Consider the following 19,607-nt stretch of genomic DNA (forward strand, 5'->3'; position numbering starts at 1 on the left):
ATATTAGGAATCGATTTAATAGCTTGATTTAGGCTGCTAGGTGGAAATATGAAGAATAATTCATAATTACATTCAGAAAATCTAACTATATCTAAATTTATACGCGCAAGTCGCAAGGGTGTTAATTACGGAAAAAATTGTGATTATGATTTGATGGTAACCAGAGACCAATAAACTAGAATGGTAACCTACATTATTTTCGTTGATACGTACTTGTCGAGTTTATCAACATTTTGACAGTTGATATTGTCACTGACATTTTACACCTGTTGTGCACTCATTTTTGTAAACAGTAAAATCATAATTTGCTCAAATGTTTTCATAGTTTAGCTGCTCATAAATGGATAATTTTTCAACGGTTGAGAAGATCGGAGAGGGAACATATGGTGTCGTATACAAAGCGAAGGATAAATCCACCGGCAATGAGATAGCCCTCAAGAAAATTAAACTAGAAAAGTAAGTTTTGGCGCGAAATTTTCGTAGGATATTGAGTGCTTGTAATAGATTTTAGACCCCAAGGAGAATATAACCACAATGTTAATTTAGACCTAAAAGTGGTTATAGGGGTTGTACCTGTTAATCCAGTAAATATTTACGTGATTCTTATGAAAGGATATGGCAAAATATTTTAACTGGACAACCGATAAAGAAATACGGTTATAATTATAAATATGAGCGCATTGAAGCATGAAAAGGTATATTAATATGTAGGTATAATATTCCGATCTTCCTGATAGAACACATAGTGCGCCTCTTTGATTTTTCAGCGAAATATTGATGTAATTGATAGTTAGCGGTACAAGTTATTAGAGGAGCATGTACCTGCATGTTCCGATTCACTTGGATATGCTTCCATTGATAAATCTGCTAGTGCAAAACAGGACAAATAGGTTAACATAATATATCTGGTAAAGGAATATATCACTTGTTCGTTGTTAGTCAACATAATATTATATATTACCTTCTTCATAATTACTATCTGATCCACTTATTATGCACTGCAAGAATAAAAAATGTGTACATTAATTATATATAAAAAATTAATTTCATTTTTGTTTTAGTATGCATAATGGTTTTCTTATGCATATGCATGTGTATTTTCTTGTTTTTGTCATGTCTCAATAATATAATTTTTATAATGATTTGTTATGTGTATTCAAATGTTAGACATTAAAATTAAATTATTTTTCAGATTTTATCACAGTTTTGATATGTTTTTTTATAGCAATGATCAAAAATAAAAAAATATATTAGGAGGAACAGAGTAACCTCCTTTGGAATTGGTGAAAAAACTAACACAAAAGAGTCTTCAAAATCCTATTTGATTATAAGGAGTTCCCCTCAACATCTTCAAATTCTAAAGCAAATCAAAAACAAAAGGTGGCCAACCCAAAGCTATACAAATTCAATGAAAACAACTATGTTAAATGGAGCTATGGGGTTAAACAAATATAGCTGAAAAAGCATTGAAATTACGTAACTTTTCCCTGTTGAAGTTGGTTAAAAATATTTTTCTATTAGTGAGCCTGAGGGTGTGCCGTCGACGGCGTTGCGCGAGATCTCCGTGCTGCGGGAGCTGCGGCACCCAGCTGTGGTGCAGCTGCTGGATGTGCTGCTAGCAGACAACAAACTGTTCCTTGTATTTGAGTACCTGAACATGGACCTCAAGCGCCTCATGGATCTCACCAAGGGACCACTACGTCTAGATCTTGTCAAGGTGAGATATTTTGCTTTCTCCTCAATATCCTTGTTGACCCTGATACAGTCATGCCCTGGTTCAGGGGAATTTCAAGAAGTCACATTGTACTAACATTTAGAAAGCAAATACCTTAATACATACCTTTTTAGAAGTAAATGCCAAAACAACTGAACAGATTTGGATGAGTTTTGACAGACAGATAGACCATGTCCTGGATTAACATAATATAGCTACTTTTTATCCTAGTACTTAATTAACTTCTGTGGGTAATAAAAATAAATTATCTGATTTTTAAATAGATGGCACAAGACTTGTAACGGGCAAGGCTTATTACGCGGACGGAGCCTCGAGCAACAACTAGCGAGGAACTATTTTATTGTGGTCATCTCGAGCGCGTCAGAACTACGGTAGCATATGTAGGTTTCCTCACCAAGTTTTCCTTCATCAAACCAAGTTGTATTTAACAAAACACATTACACATGTAACTTCAAAAAGCCAATTATTTTTGCCTTAGGGGATCGAATCTGCAACCTTCACTTAGGTAATCCGTGCTATTTAACACAGCAAAAATGCCTGCCTAACTACTTACTTTATAAGCACTAAAACATACATTGCGTTGGTTTAGAGTTACCTGCGGCAGCTATTAGAAGGCGTGGCGTATTGTCACGCACAGCGCGTTCTCCACCGTGACCTGAAGCCTCAAAACCTGCTTGTGGATGACGAGGGCCACATCAAACTAGCAGACTTTGGTCTGGCACGAGCTTTCGGCATCCCCGTCCGCGCGTACACGCACGAGGTCGTCACGCTGTGGTACCGCGCGCCAGAGATCCTGCTCGGAGCCAAGTTCTATTCCACTGCCGTAGATGTTTGGAGCCTCGCCTGTATCTTTGCTGAGATGGTAAGGTTAATATTTAGTGCACAAGCACCATAATAATTTATTCGGCAAGATTATTAACCTCACTTTTCTATGTCAATTCCAGGCCAGCGGACGCACTCTCTTTCCTGGTGACAGTGAAATCGACCAGCTATTCCGCGTGTTCCGCGCCCTGGGTACACCGGGGGGTGAATTGTGGCCTGCGGCGAGACGCTTGCCCGATTACCGCGCCGCGTTCCCACGCTGGCCAGCGCGCGCGGCCCGGACGTTGTTACCAGCGGGGCTTCGCGCGGATGCTTCGGCGTGCGCGCTGTTTGAAGCGATGCTGCGCTACGAGCCAGAAGAGCGAGTGCCGGCACGTGCAGCGTTGCACCACCCTTATTTGGCAGATGCCCGGCTCACTCCGCCCGAATTGCCTTCGCGCCGAGTTTAATTTGTTATATATAGACTTTTCAATAATAGTGTGAAATATTGACACCCACTAAAGGATGTAAGACCAGAGACCAGTGAAATAGATGAATGCGATGTTGGATGATGAGTTTAAATCAGAATCTTTGTATAATGCTAGGCAATGTTTTGTGTGATACTTCTGCTGGTCTAACTATCCAGATGTATGTAATGGTTTTAAGAATCTATACTATTATATAAAGCTGAAGAGTTTGTTTGTTTGTTTGTTTGTTTGTTTGAACGCGCTAATCTCAGGAACTACCGGTCCAAACCGAAAAATTCTTTTTACGTTGGATAGCCCTTTGTTCGTGGAGTGCTATAGGCTATATATCATCACGCTATACCCAATAGGAGCGGGGCAGTAATGGCTAATCTCAGGAACTACCGGTCCAAACTGAAAAATTCTTTTTGCGTTGGATAGCCCTTTGTTCGTGGAGTGCTATAGGCTATATATCATCACGCTATACCCAATAGGAGCGGAGCAGTAATGGCTAATCTCAGGAACTACCGATTCGAACTGAAAACATATTTTTGTGTTGAATAGTCCTTTGTTTGTGGAGTGCTCAAAGTTATATATCATCACGCTATGACCAATAGGAGCGGAGCAGTAATGGCTAATCTTAGGAACTACCGGTTTCAACCAAAAATTCGTTTTGCGTTGAATAGCCCTTTATTTGTGAACCGCTATAAGCTATATATCATCACGCTATGACCAATAGGAGCGGAGCAGTAATGGCTAATCTCAGGAACTACCGGTTTGAACTGAAAAAATCTTTTTGTGTTGGATAGCCCTTTGTTCCTGGAGTGCTATAGGCTATATATCATCACGCTATGACCAATAGGAGCGGAACAGTAATTAAACATGTTGCAAAAACGGGGAAAATTATGAGTTTTGAGAGCTTCCGTTGCCTGCGCTGCGTAAACGGTTAAAGTTATGCAACAATGATGTCTGACGGGATTGTTTCACTTAAAAAGTTCTAAATAATATAACAAAGTCCCCCGCTGCATCTGTCTGTCACGTGTTAAACTCAAAAACTACCCAACGTATTAAGATGAAATTTGGTATGGAGACAGTTTGAGACCCTGGGAAGAACATAGGCTCCCGGGAAACTACTATTTTTATAACGGAAAACTTTAGCTTGAAAAACTTTATAACGCGGGCGGAGCCGCGAGCAAAAGCTAGTACAATATAAAATCATTTGTATACATGTAAGTCGTCTGTTGGTCTTCAACCTATCCTGGTTGAGATCAGCAGATGTATAAAACCCAGGCACAGTGTGCCTTTAGTTTTCTTGCAAATGAATTATTCCTTCATGCAAGGACTGTATGCCAGTTCGCCATTAGAACAATTCAATTATGAATAATAGTAATATTAGGAAATTATTAGTAAATATACATAAGGTTGTTTTTTAATGTTTATATTTTGTATTACATAATATGTAGTATTTGATATATAAGTTTTTATCAATATAAAACAAATAATTTACTAAATAAATATTTCTGAGGATTGTTGAATTCACGGGAATTTCGATGCCTTATACTAAATTACACATCTATACTATTATATAAAGCTGAAGAGTTTGTTTGTTTGTTTGTTTGAACGCGCTAATCTCAGGAACTACCGGTTCAAACTGAAAAATTCTTTTTGTCTTGGATAGCCCTTTGTTCGTGGAGTGCTATAGGCTATATATCATCACGCTATTCCCAATAGGAGCGGAGCAGAAATGGCTAATCTCAGGAACTACCGGTTCGAACTGAATAAATATTTTTGTATTGGATAGCCCTTTATTTGTGGAGTGCTATAGGCTATATATCATCACGCTATACCCAATAGGAGCGGAGCAGTAATGGCTAATCTCAGGAACTACCGGTTCGAACTGAAAAAATATTTTTGTGTTGGATAGCCCTTTGTTCCTGGAGTGCTATAAGCTATATATCTGGAGCGGAGCAGTAAAGAAACATGTTGCAAAAACGGGGAAAATTTATTCGTTTTGAGAGCTTCTTTTGCGTGCGCTGCGTAAACGGTTAAAGTTATGCAACAATGATGTATGACGGGATTGTTCCTCTTAAAAAGTTCTACAAAAATATATAATAAAACAAAGTCCCCCGCTGCATCTGTCTGCCTGAACGTGTTAAACCCAAAAACTACCCAACGTATTAGGATAAAATTTGGTATGGAGACAGTTTGAGACCCTGGGAAGAACATAGACACCTGGGAAAATATATAGCGTGACTTTTATAACGGAAAACTTTATAACGCGGGCGGAGCCGCGGGCAAAAGCTAGTTTATATTATAAACGGTATTCTAATGCTGCTCAAAGCCTTCACCGCCTCCATGTTCTGTTTTTAAAATAAGAGATCTACACATATGTAGGGTGTAAACGCATTTATATCTGCATTGTGAATACATAATTTTTTTGAGTCTGTTTACATAATATAAGAACTAAGTACATAAGATTTTTAAGAAAATTTATCTGAGTAGCAATTCTAATGTTATTGTTTTACTTTTTATTATAGGTACTTGTAACATATTATAGTACATACTTGTTATATAGATGTTCCATATTTCAATAAATATTTAAAATGTATGTTTGTATTGGTTTCTTCATATTTGCCTAATTTAATATGTTTATGAATAACACCCATTTATTTTTACAGCATCTGAATAAAAATGTATGAATTGTAAGTGTTACGACTGCCCATTAAACAGTATAATAATGCACGTGATTACGAACTACAAAGTTGGCACTGATTGGCACTTCGAGCATACAATGTTGCTTGGCCACACATTACTGCGTCAGGGATAGGTAAAAACTGTAGTTACAATGAATGATTTCAAGAATCAAGTTACGGGCTTAGCCACGAGAAAGAAGTGAAACCTATTATTAATATAGTAAACTTTGATCGAATCTACAGGCTCGTTTCATAGGCCACTGTAAATTAGAAGTTATGCGTATTTCAGAAATTTTGGTTCTGTATATGCAAATGGATTTCTTTTTGAATACGTGATGGAAATGTGATACTTGTGCACTAATTCATCAGGAGAAATAAAAACCTTAGAACTGGTATGATTGTTTCAACACAACCAAATATTCTCTTAGCCTTATGTACAGTACACTCGTCAGGAATTATTTTTTTAATATTATGCGAAGCTACGCTGTACGAACATAGTTTCCGTAACCAATTTGTAAAAAAAAAATACAAAATTATCAATCACATTGCTTGTTATGTCAAGCATTGGTCAAGTGTCACTGAGAAATGTCAACTTTGTGATTAGATAAGTTGTATTTATTTTACTAAAAATATCGTATAATTTAGTTAAACGCCTAATGGCAGCAGAGCTAAGGCAACTGGTGAAACGCCTAACATATTTTAATTATATAACTGTACGCAATATCAGAACAAGTACCATCAACATGGAAAAAGCGTTGGAGAATTTGAAAACCAACCCGTACTACGAAAAATATGCAAACCGTATCGCTGAGCTGCAGAAAACATCACCTGACGAGTTTATGCAGAGAGTAGAAAACCAGCAACACCTCAAACAATCAGAAAAAAAGTCAAAATTCGGATCTGTAGATACGAGGTGAGGTTAACAGTAAACTCGATCATTGGTTGTAATTTTAACTTGCAATATGTTTTATTAGGTTTATAAATGATTGCAGACAATTTTCGTCTGTACTAAACCCGAAAGAAGGCCGTGGACAAGAAGCCGAAGTGCCTGACAAGAAACTCTCGGATATATTCAAACTAGATTTGGTTGAAGACAAATCAGCAGAAGAAATACAAGCTATATGGGAGGAGTACCATAAAAACAAACATGTTATATCAGCCACTATACCGCTGCAGGCGTATAAAAGCCTCCAAGACAAGATGAAAGAGTTCCCAGTGTTCCTGTTTCCTTTGCCACGTTCTCAGGGCTACGAATTCATTATGTGCCAGAGCTACGGCCACACTGTGCACTTTACACCTTTGCTAGCATATCAAGTGAGTTTAATCATTGAGCAATGTATAGAATACAATTTATGGATCAAACCAAAATTTTAATATACCATTGTTTATTGATTGAAATGGTTTTGTATAATTTAATGTATGTAAACTACTATATATGTTTGTAACTGTGTACATTGTGTATGCAGGTTCACAAAGAGAATGCACCAGAGTGCCTCACCATGGTGCACTACACTGAGCTAGCTGACAAGGGCATTGTGCTTATGAGAGGAGAGTATGACAAGGTTGGTAAACAAATGTAAATAACATTCATATATTTAATAACACTACTACAGTGTTTTCTGGTTAACTTGCAACAGTTTTAACATATTTTGTATATAGCTATAGATTTTTTTTAAAAATTCATGTTATAAACTGTTATTTTTATAACCTTGTAATATCAACAATAGAACGGATAATTCATAACAAATCCAAATATGTTCTCCATCATCTGAAAGTTCTATTCTTCTATTCAAAGTGCAGCCATTACTCATTTTTTCACATTTTGTTTCAGAATGTCCTTAACGGCCAAGAGTCCCAGTGCTTAGCAAACCAGTTCCAAATGTATTATGGTGGTAAAGATGAAGAGAAAACCAAACTCCTGGAACTGTTTACCACCAGCCCCGACAACTTCAAGCATATGGATTTGATCTCACAATTAGAAAACATTACCTTGACATAAGATGTAAATAATAAATCATGGTGTAGATATTGTCATATAAGTTTTTCTATTTACAATGAATGCTTCCTAACTAGTTCAATTTGTGGGGAAAATATATGTACTCAGGAGTGTCTGATATATCTGTTCTTGAGGATGAACTCATTAGTTGTGGCGAGTGCATATGAAGGAGAGAATCTACACCATCAGAGGTCCCTGTGCTACATTCACTTTGTTGACTAGGAGAATTTTGCATAGCCGAGTAACTGAGGCGAATATAGTCCATAGGGTCCTCCACCATCAAGTCTTCAGACACATTACAAATGTGCATATTGCTTATTGTTGCTTTGTGTTTAAGTTGTATATTATTATTGGACTGTATTTTTATACTCAGCAGATGCTCTTTAAGATTTTCAATGACTTCTTCACTTAACAAGGATGATGCGACAGTCTGTTTGAGGTATCCTGATAAGTTTGACATAAATTGCTCATAGAGGTAATATTTGTCATGTGTAGAATGTCCATCTGAGGCGTCACTCGATGGTGTAGTTGCGTGCGTGTCGTGTTCTGTAACTTGTGCGATATCGCTTTCTCTTTGCAACTCACTCTCCACTTCTGGCGATTCTAACGCGATATTAACATCAGGTTTCTGTTCATCATTTTCTGAAATATTATGGACATTATTTTCAGAATTATCACATTTGTCATTTTCTACCACTTCAGTGTTAATAATATATGACTTGGTTTCGGGCACCAAATCTTTTAAGTTTAAATTTAGTTTCTTTTTCACTCTATTTCTACATCTTGTTACTGTTTCAGACTGAACAGCATTTGGAAACATTTGTAAAGTGAGACGATTTGTTGTGATCGAATGATTATAATTTTTCTGGTTATTATCCATTTCGCCTGTTGTTCCATTACATTTTGTATCGGGATGCATCAATCGTCTTGATCTCTTCCTAATTTCATTGAGTGATTTCCGTGTTCTAATTTTTTTTCGTTTAGATGTGTTTAAAGTTATCTTCATAGTAAACCAGCTTCAAACAAAGTTTTACAAGGAGAAATCTTAATTATTCTATGCAGTAATAATCAATTTATAATTCGCAATTTCGTTTGTATTTGCCACGCAGAACCATATAAAAGATACCAAAGAGAATTAAAAGATAGATAATATGTTGCCACCTTAGATAAAAGTAAATACGTGATGTATACACAAAACAAAGATGAAAGAATAGGTCGAATAGATACTCTCAAGTGATTCTAAAACAAGCTTTTTGTTCTTTACAGCCTGCCAAGACTGTCGAAAGCACAAGGAGGAAAACACAAAAGGGTTTTTTGTTCCGAGTTTTGTAATTTTTTTAAGAATAGTGTAAAATAAATCAATCTATATGCATTATCTAAATATCTCAAAAGTGATTAATAAAAGATGTTTATGTGTAGATACCTCCCAAAACCCAACTTACCAAAAATATTGACATAAGTATTACAAAAGAATCAAATCTAAAATATCTTATTACATATTCAATCTTTAATTCCATGTTTTACAAAATATTTATAATATGTATGACAGAATTTGGTGTTTCATGAGACAAAAATACTGTTTTGACTGGGTAACACTAAGCCCGTATTTCGAAAATGTTTGGTAACTCTAAACATGATTGTCAAGTATTGTCAAAAAACCCAATCCAATCAAAAGCAGATCTAATAAATTTTATTATAAAATTTGTAATATAAATACACAATGTTATTATAAAGAATTATGAAACAAATGTGAGATACACACAAAGGTGAGCTTTGATGTCAGCATTAATTTTAGAAACAAATTAATAGAGATAATAAATAGGAAGTACATAGGCATGTAATTAAAGGTTACGTTAATTCACGAATGTTATTATTACTGACGGTGAAATTGGACTATCATGTGATTTTAAGCTTCAGTATAATATACTGAATGGGCACAGTGTTATTCCGTACAGAAAAAAAATATTCAATTAATTATTTATTGACTTGGGATCACGCAATAAATGTAGCTATAAGCTGGCCATCGCTCGTAATAACTGTCGCTCACTCTCGTGTACACTGAGCACCGACGGAACGGGTGCTGCATGCAGTGTTACAGATAACTGTACCTGTAACCTAGGTTTATGTTATGAGTTTATCTTATAATTACTGTGTGGTGCTGAGAACAACCACATGAAAGTATAATGGTGTTTTTGGTATGGTAGGCCAGTTGCCTTTCGATGATGCGGAACAATATTGAAATTTAATAAAAAAAATAATTATTTACACAAATATTAGTAGACTGTGGAGTCCATTACTAACTTGATACTCTGTACAAAATTGCTAATGCAAAAATCTTTGCATGTTAATGTTATAATAGGCTATTTTACTCATATTTATTTGTTAAGTTTATCAAATATTTTCATTATTAAACCTAGCATAAAATGCAGAATCAGAATAGGTTAAGAATCTGCAAGATAAAAGCTGTTGGAAATGCTATATACCAAAAAACAAGAGATGCTATAATATCTCTATGATGGCTTGGAGAATTACAATAAGTGTGAAAGAAACAGATAAAATTACTGCCCCACCTTGTGCTAATTCTTGCACATTGTATTATTTGAACTATGAAATTCCAATAAATTTTATTGATGGTTTCACAAAAGAGTTTCTTTTTTTTATTATTATTTGCCATTATGTATAAAATAATTCTTAATATCAAACATAGTGACTTACCCCATTGAATGCATTCCAATATGTGATCTGTAGCAGGAAATGTTAGTAATATATAGTTGTAGTTATTTATCTCACTTGCTATTCTTATTCTCACCATTGCTGTGCATCTATGTCTATAGTATGCGGGCATCACAACCATATCTGTTGTAGGTGGAGAACTAAATAACTCAAAAATTCTAGTTTCGAGATAAACGCAATTAACTGTTTTTTTTCGTTATTTTTAAGCATTACTAAAAAACTATAAATAATTTTAATGTCGGTATTTTTATATATCTTGGGTCTTATTATCTATTATATTATGCATTAACAAAAAAACTCTGACCTGAAGAATAAAAATATAAAAAAATAAAAACTTCTTATTTAATTCTGCCATGACAATGTTTTGTAAGTTTGCTGAAATAAACTAAATAACTCGTATAGTTATTTAGTTTTGCCACACTAGAAACCATATGGTAAAGTAATTATAAGGTTTAATAATTACAATTATAGAGTTTATTAAAGTGAATACCATTAGGATTTTCAATGTCTAAATTAAACAAATCAAGTTGTTTAGTTCTTCTACACACTTGATAAGTTTTATTTACAAACAATAGATTCGAGGAAGAATTAAACAACTCATTTTATTTAATTTCTTTACTATTGAACAGATTATATGTCGCAGTTAATTAATTTTATTATTTAATTATTTACTTTTTCTACAACAAAATATATATTATTTGAATATATTTATTTCTCCACTTTTAACATAAAAAAGCTATAATTTCGAAACGGGATAAGATAATGAAATGCTTGTTAGGCCAAAATATGCGCCATGTTTTGGGCAACACAAAAGAGATGAAAGTCCAAAATGGCCAAAATCCGAGTTATTTAGTTCTCCACCTACAACAACGATATGTGAATTACATCGTCCATCTTGCCAATACCTAATGGATTTGTAGGTTATTAGAAGCAACAGCAGTAGAAGATAGGATGGAGCGGTGACGGGCGCGGCGGCGAGCGCGCCATGGAGGGCGACGCGGTGGGCCAGGCGGACGCCGTGCTGCTGGCGCCGCTCTCCGAGGATACCTTCCTGCACAATCTGCATGTTCGATACAAGAGGGATATTATTTATGTTCGTATTTTAATTATATTATCATTATAAGTTATTTTCTGGAGTCGAAATTGTTAAGAGTGAATAGATTATTCTAATGAATTTGAAACATCATTGGCAAAATCGTCGATGCCAGAGTGAAACTATTAACTTTTCAAAAGAATATAATATAAAGGTTTCTAGTTTAAATAGGCCAATCAGGTCAGTATTCATTATAATTACAATTTTGTTACATGTGTTACACTGTCTTATAGAATATCATTCTCTATTTGTCAGACATATGTGGGCAACGCGCTTATATCAGTGAACCCATGCCGCGCGCTGCCGCTGTACTCGGCGGAGCTGGTGCGCGCGTACCTCGCCCGCCCGCCCTACACGCTCCCGCCGCACATGTGAGTAGGTGCCTCCAAGACGACTTGTAGGCAACTTTAGATAAGTTTACCCCACACAGCAAAGTTATGAGTTATCTTACTACAAGTTAATATAAAAACTGTTATACAGTTTCAGTTTGACACCAACATGTAATAAATATTTGCAAGTCACAAAAATATACAATACAGTGAGGATCACGCCACTGGTACCCCCTATTGCGACTGGTTAAATGAATCTGGCCATGCGGGGTTGATTTTATTTAAAAGCGTTACCAATGTTTTGTTTCACAGATACGCGATAACAGCGACGGCATATCGGTGGGTGCGTGATAGAAATGAGAGCCAATGCATTGTCATAACTGGTACGTGTTTTTTATTTCTACAGTAACTTCTTATTTGTGGTAACTATTCTATTTTTTCTATTGAAAGATTATATAAACAAAAACTAATTGAGATTTTTTTTTTAAGTCCTTAAAAACAAAGATTAAGTTTACACATAATCTTAATGTAAATTTACTTTTATGTTACTTTGGTAATTGTTTGGAAGAAAGGGTCTTCTTAAATCTATAGCCAAATAATCATAATATAAAAATATTTTGACATGTTGACAAAATGCGAGATGCAGAATGAACGTCAGTCATAGACATGTAGCGTGAGTGCACGGCGCGTTACAGGCGAGAGCGGGTCGGGCAAGACGGAGGCGGCGCGCGTGTGCCTGCAGTGCGCGGCCGTGGCGGGCGGCGGCGGCGCGGCGGGCGGCGAGCGGGCGGGCGCGCTCACCGCCGCCGGCACGCTGCTCGAGGCCTTCGGCAACGCCGCCACCACGCGCAACCACAACGCCAGCAGATTCGTAAGCGTAACGCACTGTACTTATACAAAGATTACAGAAATTTACTTCCAGACACGATTTCTACTATGTTAACAGGCACGACTAACTGACTTATGCCAATTTTAAAAGAATAATTGTGACGAGTGGCATTTGTACAGAACTATGAAGTGAAATGATGGCGAGAACTTACTAGGCTGAATTTAGGTTAAAAATCATAATGAGAAAGTTCGTCTAATACCGAGAATAATGTGGAAATTGGAAATGCTATGTTCTTAATAAACTCTGCTCTTAATCATGATAATTATCTTGAGAATACTTAGTTATTTTGTCATTCCCAATAGCGATTGTAAGAAGCAATCCTGCTTAAAATTTGCTCATAAAATATTTATTTTTACCTATTACTCAGGGAAAACTGTTGGAGATAGAATTTGACTTCAAAGGCGAGCCGGTTGGAGGACACATAACGCACTGTGAGTACGCACACATACGCTTCTTAAACATTCAAATTATTAATAACTGATTTATAAGTCACTTGTATATAATAATATAATCTATTTTTCTTTTGTGCATGCAGACCTTTTGGAAAAGGTAATAAATACTAGATAAAACAACATGATATTATAATATGAACTTGCTCATCAAATTTAGCTGCTGCTGCTAAATCTGTCACTTTTAATGTAACTACTACATACAAAGTGCAACACAAATTCTATACCGTTTTGTAGCGTTATGAATTCACACATAAACAAATCTAAAACACTTGCATGTTTTATACACACTACAACAATTTATGAATGTGTGAATAATAAGCATAATATTTGCTCTTATATTTTGGCAGAAAGGAAACACCTAGCTGTGTTAGACTACTAAGACTATCTAAATTAGATATAGGCTGACAATGCTATATGCGATTTCTCTTATGTTTGCTACATCTCATCTGTTGAATATCGTGCAGGACCGAGCGTGCAGCGTGTCGGAGGGCGAGCGTAACTTCCACGTGTTGTACCAGCTGCTGGCCGGCGCCGATGTGCATCTACTCAGTATGTAGACACTTCGTTGTAGTAACTTCACTGTAGCAAGTCACTAGATGGTTTATCACCGCTGTCTATGAAAAGGGTGCTGCAGATGTTAAAAGAAAAATTGAGGGAGTTATTGGACTGCTGTTACTCAACTGTTGTATGAGACAAAACGCAAAGCTTCAGCTACCAAAATTTTCATCAAATTACTGCTGCATGCTGGTCTTTAGTGGGCTAGTGGACACACTTTGGTTAGGCAATTTTTTTTTATAGTATTTATTTTGAATTTTGGTTTTGTGATGTAATGAGGCGTGTGTGCAGAGCGCCTGCGGCTGCAGCGCGCGTGGGAGCACTACCGCATCCTGCGCGCGGAGCCCGAGCCCCCCGCCGGCGCCTCCCCGCGCCGCGCCCCGCCCGCGCCCGCCGCCGCCGCGCTGCACGCGCCGCCGCCGCACGCGCAGGACAAGGAACACTTCGCATTCACCAAGGTGCACACCACACGCAATACACAATTACTGTATGCTTCCGGACAATTGTAATTGTAGTGTTCTGTAACATTGTAATGCTATAGGCGGCGATGGCGACGCTTGGGTTCAGCGGCGGCGAGTGCGGCGCTGTGCTTCGGCTGCTCGCATTTATGCTCAAGCTGGGCAACGTGCAGTTCGAGCCCCAGCACAACATCGACGGCACCATTGGCGTGCGCATCAACCAACAATATGGTGTGTACTATGCCTCGCTTTTCTCAATAATTTAAATAGTCTATTATTCGACTTTTACCTTCAATAGACGTTATACTAAAATTTTATGTACGATAAAAGTAATTTCAGTAAATTCTGTGCATATTCGATGTTGACATTTACATGTTACTATCTCTTTTACTCATCTCCATCATGTCGGGTGTGACGTCACTGCAACAGGCGATTAGCCTTGTTATTAGACACTTATCTTTCAAATGTGTATTACTAAAAAGCCTTATAATTTTGTTACAAATTTGGACTTATTTATTCAAAACTCAGACAGCAATCTTGCACTTATTTGTTCATCAATATTCTTCATTTATTCATTTGCCTACTTAGACAATAATAAAAAAATAAGTCAATATCAATATCTGAACGGGTGTACCCTGGACTGGTGTGTTGTGTGCAGAGCTGACGGAGGCGTGCGCGCTGGTGGGCGTGGACGCGGACGCGCTCGCCGCCGCACTCGCCGCGCCCAGGGACGCGAGACGGCAGCCTGCCGACGACGGTCAGTATCACACCGACTCCGGTGATATTTTTCTGACATTTAATACTACACGTAAATATATAGATATTCAATTAAAAGTCTTTAGGCTAGGTGGGGGATTCTTCACCGTAAGAAATGCCTAAATCACTGCTGAGCATAATTTGTGTCGCCGTTAAACCTCAAATTGGTTAACGCCTTTACATAACCGTCCATGACAGGTTGAATATTTTTCAACATCTCAATCAACATTGACCACCCTTCCTATTGCCATATTCGCACACAGAGGAGGGTGAAGAAGGCGTCGGCGAGGAGTGCGAAGGCGAGGTGCCCGCGGAACAGGCGGACGAGGCGGAGGCGGGCAGCGCGGAGTGGGCGAGCGCGCTGCGGGACCGGCTGGTGTGCGCGCTGTACTCGCGGCTGTTCACGTGGCTCATCACCGCCGTCAACGAGGCGCTGCACCCGCGCGCCGCCGGCAAGCGCTGCTCGCTCGGCATCCTCGACGCCTACGGGTTCGAACGCCTCGCGCGCAACGGCCTCGAGCGCCTGCTCATCAACTACGCCGCCGAGCGCGTGCAGGCCGCCGTCACCGGCGCCACCCTGCGCCGCGAGCAGGAGGAGTACGCGCGCGAGGGGCTCAGCTGGCGCCCGCTGCGCTACTTCGACCACGAGGCGCATGCGGATTTATTGGATGCGGTCAGTGTAGCGCTTTTATTTTGTACCGATATTGATATTATATTATTTAAGATGGACACAAACTTATGTAAATGTAGTAAACATAACTTGATGCGATATTATTGTAGGGTCCGGACAGCGTGCTGGGTGCGCTGCGGGAGGCGCGGAGTGACACTGCTTTCTTACAGCGCCTGCAACGGCGTCGCCACCCACGTCTGCTCGTGCAGCCGCCCGACAAATTTCAGTCAGTATCAAAGCGATATCATCTTTCTGTTGTGTTTGCGTGACATTATACTATTTCTTGTTACATTTAACAGTCAAGTTATTGTAAATAGTATAGTATACTGTGTGCGGTGTAGGGTGGCGCACTTCGGTGGCGCGGTGACGTACAGCGCGCGCGGCATCGTGGAGAAGAACCTGGACGCGGTGTGTCGGCGCTGCGGGTCGGCGCTGGCGGGCGCGCGCGAGCCTCTCCTGGCGGCGCTGTTCGCGGCGGGGCAGTCGCCGCGGCGGCCGGCCGCGCTGGCGTGTCGGCAGCGGGCGCTGGTGGCGGCGCTAGTGCGGCGGCTCAACGCGCCGCGCCTCGTGCGCTGTCTGCGCCCCGACGCCGCGCTGCGCCCGCACCGCTTCGACGCGCCGCTGCTGCGGCACCAGATACGCACCCAGGGGTGAGACGCGCGCACCACTCTCACAGTACTGCAGTACGTAGACGAACATCTTGACGCTAATGGCACTTCCCTCCGGTAGCATAATGGACATGGCGTTGTTGCGTCGCGCGGGCTGGTGCGAGTCGATGTGTGCGCGGGTGCTGCTGGCGCGGTACGGCCCGCTGCGGGGCGGCGCGGGAGGGTCGGGCGCGGAGTCTGCGTCGGCGTCGCCCCGCGCCTCTCCCGCGCCCCGCGACTGCCCCGTGCGCGCCGCCCGGGCATTACTTCGCACGTTACCCATCCCTAGCGCCGAATTCGCGTACGGACGCACCAGGGTGTTCATCCGGAGCCCACGGACTGTAAGTTCTTATTTCTTTATTGAAATTACTTTTGATAAAGAAGAAAATAAAACAAAAGGACTAGTTCACTTAATTATAAAAATTTTCATTTCATTAAAAAAAACATTGCTAAGTATTTTCACAATAAATTTGTTAATTAGATAAAAGGGGCGTGTTTATTCCCACAGGTATGGGAACTAGAGGCGCTACGGTCCGCGCGAGTGGAAGAGTTAGTAGTGCGAGTGCAGCGCGCGTGGCGACGGTACCGCGCGCGCAAACACGCCGCCGTGCGACGACACGCGCAGCGCATACTGGCACGCGCCTGGAGAGCTTACAGGGTGAGTCGCATAAGGAATTCACAGAAACATCTGATGAGTAGCATCAGAATGTCTACTTGAATAGTTAGCATTGTTTTCTACACATCATGCTCGCGCCAGGCGCGGCGGCGGAGTCGCAGCGGCGGCAGTAGCGGCGCGAGCGGCGGAGCGAGTGGCGGGGGCGGCCCCGGCAGCGCGGGCGGCGGCGAGCGGGCGCGCGCGGCGCAGGTGGTGTGGCGCGCGTGGTGCGTGTGGGCGCGGCGGCGGTACCTGGCGCGGCTGTGGCGGCGGCTGCCGGCGCGCCACCTGTCGCCCGCGTGCGCCGCGTGGCCGCCGTGCCCGCAGCCGCGCCTGCTCGCACGCGCCGACGCGCTGCTGCGCCGACTGCACCACGCCTGGCGCTGTCGCCTCTATCGCGCCGCGTTCGACCAGACCGCCAGGAACAGGATGCGCGAAAAGGTCATTCATTACTTACATATACTGTTTATTTCATATTTGATATATGGACAAATCCTAATTAGTATTGCGACATTTATGAACCCCTAACTTGTGTACTGACTGCCTCGGTGGCGTAGTTGTATTGCACGTCCGGTACAATAGCGCTCTGAGGTCCTGGGTTCGAATCCCGGGTCGGGCAAAGTGATATTTGGGTTTTTCTGCTCAGTATCAGCCCGGAGTCTGGAATTTGTGCCCGATATGGCGATAGGCTCGCCCCTATCACATCATGGGACGGAACATACTTGGCGAAAAGTGGGTGCCCTAGTTGCGCCTCTGCATACCCCTTCGGGGATAAAATGCGTGATGTTATGTTATGTTATGTAACTTGTGTACAGGTGACGGCGAGCGTGTTGTTCAAGGACCGCAAGGCGAATTATGCGCGCAGCGTGGCGCACCCGTTCGTGGGGGACTACGTGCGCCTGCGCGCGTCGGCGGCGTGGCGGCGCGGGCTGGGCGCGGGGCCCGCCGACCGCTACGTGGTGTTCGCGGACGTGGTGGGCAAGGTGGCGCGCAGCAGCGGCCGCGTGTCGCGGTGCCTGGCGGTGGTGTCCACGGCGGCGCTGGTGCTGCTGGAGCCGCGTTCGCTGCGACTCAAGCGTCGTGTGCCTGCGCATCAAGTCTACAGGCTGTCGCTCTCACCCTTTGATGACGATCTGCTCGTTGTGCACGTGCGAGCGGTAATTATACACGTTATAATTTCATAATACAAAATAAGTTTTATCGTCCAAACGTTCCTTTTCTAATAAATAAGTTTTCGACTTGATCGACGTTCACAAAAAGAAATGTTGATTTTTGCTCGAATTAATAGTATCCCTAGTATTATAGCTATCCCTCTGATAATGAGTGGTGTCATATTTCTCATGAATTCCGTTGTTGCAGTGCGGCGGAGCGGAGAGTTCTGCGGACGAGCTGTCGCAGTGCTCGTCGCGGGACGCGCCCGACGCGCCCGGCTGTCTGTTCGGGGTGAGTCTACTCATATTTATTAACAACGTATTATTCACACTGAATCATAAACTACCCACGCCTGCATCCAGCTGTGCAACAATTAATGCATGAGTGATATATTGTCAGGGCGAAGGCGCGTGGCGACGGCGCGGCGATGTGGTGATGCGCACCTGCCACGTGCTGGAGCTCGCCACCAAGCTGTTCCTCGTGGTGCAAAATGCGGTGGGCGCGCCGCCACACGTCAACATCGCTAGCGAGTGAGTATGTGCGGACAACATATCACCACTAGATTAGTCGCTATGGCTGCAGTGATGAGTTTTACTAAAGTCCTTTCTAAATTTTCCGAGTTTGTAACGTTGGGTTTTGCTGGCCTTTAACGATCTCATTACAATGATGGTAGCCGCTATACATCAGCTGTAGCTACAGCGCGGTTGAGTGTCGTGTTGTGTGCAGATTCGAAGCGAACTTCGGGCAGCAGCTGGTGACGGTGTCGTTCCACGCGGTGGGCGGCGAGGGCGGCGGCGCGCGCCTCATGCGGCGCGGCTCGCGCATGGACGTGCTGCTCTGATGCCGCGCGCCACACTAGTCTAACACCGAGGTGTTCTTAATTTTATAGGATAACCCCATAATGTAGGAACTATCATACTGTAGCTAGATAAATAATTCAATTGACTCTAGTTAGTGAGTTACGGACGAGCGGCCGCGTGCCCGCGCGTCGGCTGTTGCCGTTGGCCGGATGTTATACCCGAGGGGTCCACGTGTACTGCACAAAGTATCGGCGTGGCGACTACCACATATTGTTAATGCGATTGCACCGGCGTCGGTGACCGCGCGGCCTCCATGTGGCACTTACTGTTCGCATATTTAAATAACAGCCATATTTGCTAGACTAACTTTAATAATTTTTTAACGCGAACGAATCATAATGAACAAAAACGATTTTAAGTATCATGTATCTATGGATACCAGCCTCAGGTCACCCTCATGCCGGTGCTGTTAACCTGCGAAGGTTACTTTAATTTTTCTACATACTTTTTTGCCTCAAAAGTTCACTCAAATGATGACATGATGTAAAGTGATCTTTTCAGATCCGCACGTTAATCGCAAAATACTTATTAGCGCAGTCTCGGCGCAAACTGAAATATCATATTATATAAATGTATTAATTCCGAATTTCCACAAGCACTTTTGTATTACCTCCCTGAGTTATATAGCGGCACATAACTTGAGCACTGAATAAAAAGTATGAATTATTT

At 41.4% G+C, this 19,607-nt stretch overlaps 4 protein-coding genes across 5 annotated transcripts; 3 read left to right on the top strand and 1 right to left on the bottom strand.

Moving 5' to 3' along the window:
* Positions 1-217: 217 nt before the first annotated feature.
* Positions 218-3,103, top strand: LOC115442223 (cyclin-dependent kinase 2). Its single transcript, XM_030167226.2, has 4 exons — positions 218-456; positions 1,522-1,717; positions 2,325-2,597; positions 2,680-3,103. Exons 1-4 carry the CDS (start codon positions 341-343, stop codon positions 3,004-3,006), a joined length of 912 nt encoding a protein of 303 aa, XP_030023086.1. The 5' UTR covers positions 218-340; the 3' UTR covers positions 3,007-3,103.
* A 3,150-nt stretch (positions 3,104-6,253) lies between these two features.
* Positions 6,254-7,727, top strand: LOC115442221 (ATP synthase mitochondrial F1 complex assembly factor 1). Of its 2 annotated transcripts, none has more exons than XM_030167224.2 (4): positions 6,254-6,606; positions 6,686-7,007; positions 7,160-7,255; positions 7,525-7,727. In XM_030167224.2, the coding sequence occupies exons 1-4, from the start codon at positions 6,350-6,352 to the stop codon at positions 7,690-7,692; spliced, it is 843 nt and encodes a 280-aa protein (XP_030023084.1). In that variant the 5' UTR covers positions 6,254-6,349; the 3' UTR covers positions 7,693-7,727. The 2 variants fall into 2 exon arrangements, with proteins under 2 accessions (XP_030023084.1, XP_037296793.1); XM_037440896.1 differs by having other exon boundaries at positions 6,256-6,606; positions 6,668-7,007.
* Positions 7,728-7,739: 12 nt separating this feature from the next.
* Positions 7,740-9,032, bottom strand: LOC115442220. Its single transcript, XM_030167222.2, has one exon. It carries the CDS (start codon positions 8,693-8,695, stop codon positions 7,763-7,765), a length of 933 nt encoding a protein of 310 aa, XP_030023082.1. The 5' UTR covers positions 8,696-9,032; the 3' UTR covers positions 7,740-7,762.
* Positions 9,033-9,061: 29 nt separating this feature from the next.
* LOC115442234 (unconventional myosin-Ia) lies at positions 9,062-19,460 on the top strand. The gene is made up of 22 exons (XM_037440897.1): positions 9,062-9,455; positions 11,343-11,515; positions 11,771-11,886; positions 12,157-12,227; positions 12,540-12,715; positions 13,101-13,164; positions 13,269-13,282; positions 13,650-13,734; positions 14,032-14,198; positions 14,282-14,429; positions 14,857-14,955; positions 15,218-15,627; positions 15,735-15,850; positions 15,966-16,274; positions 16,354-16,612; positions 16,780-16,929; positions 17,043-17,056; positions 17,103-17,367; positions 17,742-18,083; positions 18,286-18,369; positions 18,478-18,608; positions 18,805-19,460. Exons 2-22 carry the CDS (start codon positions 11,408-11,410, stop codon positions 18,917-18,919), a joined length of 3,243 nt encoding a protein of 1,080 aa, XP_037296794.1. The 5' UTR covers positions 9,062-9,455; positions 11,343-11,407; the 3' UTR covers positions 18,920-19,460.
* The last annotated feature ends 147 nt before the right edge of the window (positions 19,461-19,607 follow it).

This window comes from Manduca sexta, chromosome 21, assembly GCF_014839805.1.
Source record: "Manduca sexta isolate Smith_Timp_Sample1 chromosome 21, JHU_Msex_v1.0, whole genome shotgun sequence".
Lineage (NCBI taxonomy): Eukaryota > Metazoa > Arthropoda > Insecta > Lepidoptera > Sphingidae > Manduca > Manduca sexta.